At 49.8% G+C, this 4,508-nt stretch overlaps 1 protein-coding gene across 1 annotated transcript; it reads right to left on the bottom strand.

Moving 5' to 3' along the window:
• Window positions 1-3,063: 3,063 nt before the first annotated feature.
• Window positions 3,064-4,281, bottom strand: LOC130017468 (transmembrane protein 184C-like). Its single transcript, XM_056108171.1, has one exon. It carries the CDS (start codon window positions 4,279-4,281, stop codon window positions 3,064-3,066), a length of 1,218 nt encoding a protein of 405 aa, XP_055964146.1.
• Between the last annotated feature and the right edge of the window lie 227 nt (window positions 4,282-4,508).

Genomic DNA, 4,508 nt, shown 5'->3' with positions numbered 1-4,508 from the left:
GTAGATAAAAGGAAGCCCCCCTCCCTCTGTCTCTGAGCACACATTCTCTGGACTCTCTCCTCTCTCCATGGATCAGGTCTTTCCTAGACATGGGGCTCAGACCCAGGCAGGGCTCAAGATGCCCTGTAGTGACAAGGCACTGAGCACAGGACTCTCACCCACACACACATGAACATGGCCAGAGAGTAGGAAAGCAAGGACTGCATGACAGGAACTGCTGGGATAGAGCTGTGAAGCCCATTTGATGGTACAGAACATAGGATCTAATCTGCCTGGGCAGCTGTGCTGGAGACAGAGGAAAGCTTAGATGAGATAGAGAGCAACGCAGGGACAGGACCCAGGCATTGTTCGTGGGGGGGGGGCAAGTAGACAGCTTGGGACAGGACCGGGAAGTCGTCCACGGGTCCAGAAAGTGTCAGGGACAGGACATGGTTATCATTCACAAGTAAAGGTGAGGCCTGGACATCTAGGGAAGGACCTGGAACCATTTATTTTTCTGTACAAGAAACTAACTTTCAATCTTCTGAGTTTTAGGTGCAAATATTTCATACAATTCTCCCAAACCCACCACCGCTTTCTTGCTAATGAGAGTGCAGCAGGTATGGCATTTGCCATTCTTTAGCTCTTTGGGTCACACTGGCAATGCTCATGGGTTACTGCTGGCACTCTAATTACTCTTGGCAGTTCTCGGGGCACCATACAGGATACTGCAGATCTAAGCCAGGGCGGTCTTGTTCAGGGAAAATTTCCCACCTGCTGTACTATTATTACTATTATTACGCTGGAGCGATAGCACAGTGGGTAGGGCGTTTGCCTTGCATGCAGCCAACATGGCCGACCCGAGTTCGATTCCTCCGCCCCTGTCGGAGAGCCCGGCAAGCTACCGAGAGTATTCAATATGCCAGACACAGTAACAACAAAGTCTCCAATGGAGACGTTACTGGACCCGCTCGAGCAAATTGATGATCAACGGGAGGGCCTGTACTATTATTACAGTAGGGCATTTGTTTTCTACACAGCCAACCCAGATTGGATCCCTGGCAATTTATGTGGTCCCCTAATCACCAATAGGAGTGTTCCCTAAGCGGGGACTGTGGAGTAAGCCCTGAGAAAAGAAGATAAATAAAGGATAAAATTGGTGAAAAAGAAGAAGGAAAAGAATGGTGGGAGGAAAGGCTAAAAGAAGACAGAATTGAAGGAGAAGGGAATAAGCAAGAATGAAGAAAGAAATCAAAGAAAGAAAGTTAGAAATAAGGGAAAGAAAAACCAAAAGAAGCAAGTATCAAAAGTAAGAAAGGAAAGAATGGAAGGAAGAGGAGAAAAAGGAAGGAAGGAAGGAAGGAAGGAAGGAAGGAAGGAAATCCAGAAGGAAGGAAAGAAGAAGAAAACTGGAGGATTCCAGGACTGAAGGAAGGGAGGGAAAGAAAGAAATCGGATGGAAGGAAGAAAAAAGAACGAACGTATTAAAAAAAGGGGGTAAATGGAGAGGGGAGTATGGTAGGAGGGAATGAAGAATGGAAGAAAAAGGAAGGTAGAGAAATAAAGGAAGAAATAAAATAGAATAAAAGAAACAAAAGAAAGAAAAAGAAATGGGGAGGAAGTGAGGGAGGAGGGAATAAATGAGTGTAGAAAGAAAGGAAGAAAAATAAAAGGAAGAAAAAGAAACGAGGATGGAAGGAAGGAATGAAGGAAGTAAGGAAAGAAAGAAATGGAAGAGAAAGAAGGAAAGAGTTAAGAACAGAGGTAGGAAGGTGTAGAGAGAGCAAAAAGGAAAGGGAGAAAGGAAAAAGAGAGGAAGGAAGTAAAAGAGAAGGATGAAGGACGTAGGAAAAGAGGGAAGGAGAGAAAGGGAGAGAGGAATTAGAAAAAATAAAGGAAGAAAACAAAAGAGAAAGAAATAGAAAAGAAAGATGGTATGAAGGAGAAGGAAGGAAGGAAAAGGGAAGGAGGAAGTGGAGGGAGGGAAGGAAGGAAGGAAGGGAGGGAAGGGAAGAGGCAGGGAGGGAGGGAGGGAGGAAGGAAGGAAGGAAGGGAGGGAGGGAGGGAAGGAGGGAAGGAGGGAGGAAAGGAGGGAGGGAGAGAGGAAGGGAGGGAAGGAGGGAGGGAGGACGGGAGGGAAGGAGGGAGCCAAGGATGGAGGGAAGGAGGGAGGGAAGGATGGAGGGAAGGAGGGAGGGAAGGAGGGAGGGAAGGAGGGAGGGAAGGAAGGAACAAAGGAAGGATAGTAGGAGGGGACGTAGGGAGGCAGGGAGGGAGGAAGGGAGGGAAGGAGGGAAGGACGGAGGGAGGGAGGAAGGGAGGGAAGGACGGAGGGAAGGAGTGAAGGAGGGGAGGGAGGGAGGGAGGGAAGAAGGAAGGAACAAAGGAAGGATAGGAGGAGGGGACCAAGGGAGGGAGGAAGGGAGGGAAGGAGGGAAGGAGGGAGGGAGGGAAGGAGGGAAGAAGGGAGGAACAATGGAAGGATAGGAGGAGGGGAGGGAGGGAGGAAGGGAGGGAAGGAGGGAAGGAGGGAGGGAGGGAGGGAGGGAGGGAAGGAGGGAGGGAAGGAGGGAGGGAAGGAGGGAAGTAGGGGAGGGAGGGAGGGAGGCAGGGAGGGAGGGAAGGAAGGAAGGAGGAAAAGAATGAAAGAAAACACCCCCCCTCAGTTCCTGTGGGCAGACACTGGGACACTCCCTGTCTGCCTGTGGGAGTGTGGGAGCCTCACTGGAGGCAGGTCAAGGTGAGCCTAATGAGTCTGTGCAGAACTGGAACTTGTACCTGGACCGACCGTCCTTATGTCTGATGTCTTCTCCATAGATTGGCTGTCCAAGCGATGGTCCTCTGCATTGCTCTAGGATGGGAGGGAGGAAAAAGAATAAAATAAAAACGAGAAAGGGAGAGGGGAATACAGTAGGAGGAAATGAAGAAGGGAAGAAAGAGGAACACAGAGAAATAAAAAGTATTGAGGAGTACAGCACTGGATTATGGATTATGGCTTATGGATTCTGAAGTCTCAGCTTCTTCCATGTGTTCTTCTGTGTCATTTTACATGACTTACGTATATGTAACTGTACTAGGCACATTCTATTCTACCAGGACTTCTTCAAGCTCTTGGTGACTACCAATGTGTGGCAGTGATGTGGAAGAAGTGACTGAAGTGTCTGGTGATGAAGACAACAGGTTGAATTGCTCATCTTCGTCCATTGGAACATTTTTACTTTTTGGTTTCCCCCTTAACGTTTTGCTAATGTTCTTCGCCTGCTTAGAAATGTCACTTTTGATGTCAGAGATATCCCATATTTCTAGGAACAAAGAGCAACATGTTCCTCGTTCTTCGTCTCCCATATAAGGGGCATAAGAGAAGGTGTAGTGGTGGACTATGGCGGCAATGAACATTTCTATGCAGATGATAAAGTCCTGCAGCCCCGTGGCCACTGTCTCTTCTGTCTGCCACTCCCAGGTGGAGTTCTGGGAAATTACACCAAATTTCACCAGCAAAGCAATCAACACTGCTTGCCAGAATGTGACAAAAACGACAAGCTTCACACAAAGGAACTTTCCTATTGCCTGGATGGGCCTCAGCTCCTCTTTCAGGGCTTTATGAAATATCAGGAGGCTATACATGGCAAAGAACTGGGACACGTTGTTGATGATGACCAAATACATCCAGGCTCTGTGCAAGCTGAAGGTTCCTTCACTGTACACCTTGAATATCTCACAGATCACGGCGGCGTAGGTGGTGATCAGTCTGATGACGATGTACTGCAGCACTCCCAGCTTGCACCGGTACAGCAACACCTCTCCCACGGGGCAGGGTGGGCAGCAGCAGAAGGGTATGGGGGGCTGCGTCTTCTCTTTGCCTTGCATCATAGCTTCCAGGTTGGGGTACTGGCTCTTCAAGTAGTTGAATAGAAAGTTCATAAAGTTGTAGAGGACATACGCTTCGTAACACTCCCGCATGGTGTCCACGTAGATGGCGATGGACGGATACTTAAGAGCCACCCAGCTGTCTATGCTGTACACGGGCACCATCCAGAGGATCCTCATGATGGGTTTCTGAAGCTCGGGCCTCGTGTAGTGCACCAAGTGCTGCAAAATCTCCCAGAAGGTCACGGGGATGGTGAACAGCACGAAGATCCCGGCGATAAACCACGCCTTGGTGTGGATACTGACTTCCAGCTTCTGCAGGTGCCACACACCCAGGGGGATGGTCACGACCACGGCCAGCAGATAGAGGGTCAGCACTAAGGGTCGGATCCAACGCCTCCAGTTCTTAAGTTTAGGCACGCACGTGTCGAGCATTTCTCAAAGGCTGAAGGCAAAGAGCGCAGAAAGTCTCTGAGGCGCCTGCGCTGAGGTCCAAGGTTATAGGTGGATGCGCATTCCATGTAACAAAGCAGCAATGTGACATCAGGGGTACCGCTGGGCGCCGCCCCCGCTGTACCACTGACGGCCGCCGGGGGCGCTGCGGGCAGCATCCTCGCTGCTTGCCTGCATCTGGCCCCTTACAAAGTCCTGGGACCCCTGGC

This window comes from Sorex fumeus, unplaced genomic scaffold (assembly GCF_029834395.1).
Source record: "Sorex fumeus unplaced genomic scaffold, SorFum_2.1 ptg000197l, whole genome shotgun sequence".
NCBI classification, from domain to species: domain Eukaryota; kingdom Metazoa; phylum Chordata; class Mammalia; order Eulipotyphla; family Soricidae; genus Sorex; species Sorex fumeus.
Note: the sequence above shows the minus strand (reverse complement) of the source record. Positions and strands in the feature narration are given on the sequence as shown.

Bases quoted from the DNA above. Each gene is read 5' to 3' on its own strand.
- LOC130017468 (XM_056108171.1), bottom strand. From the start codon at position 4,281: ATGCTCGACACGTGCGTGCCTAAACTTAAGAACTGGAGGCGTTGGATC.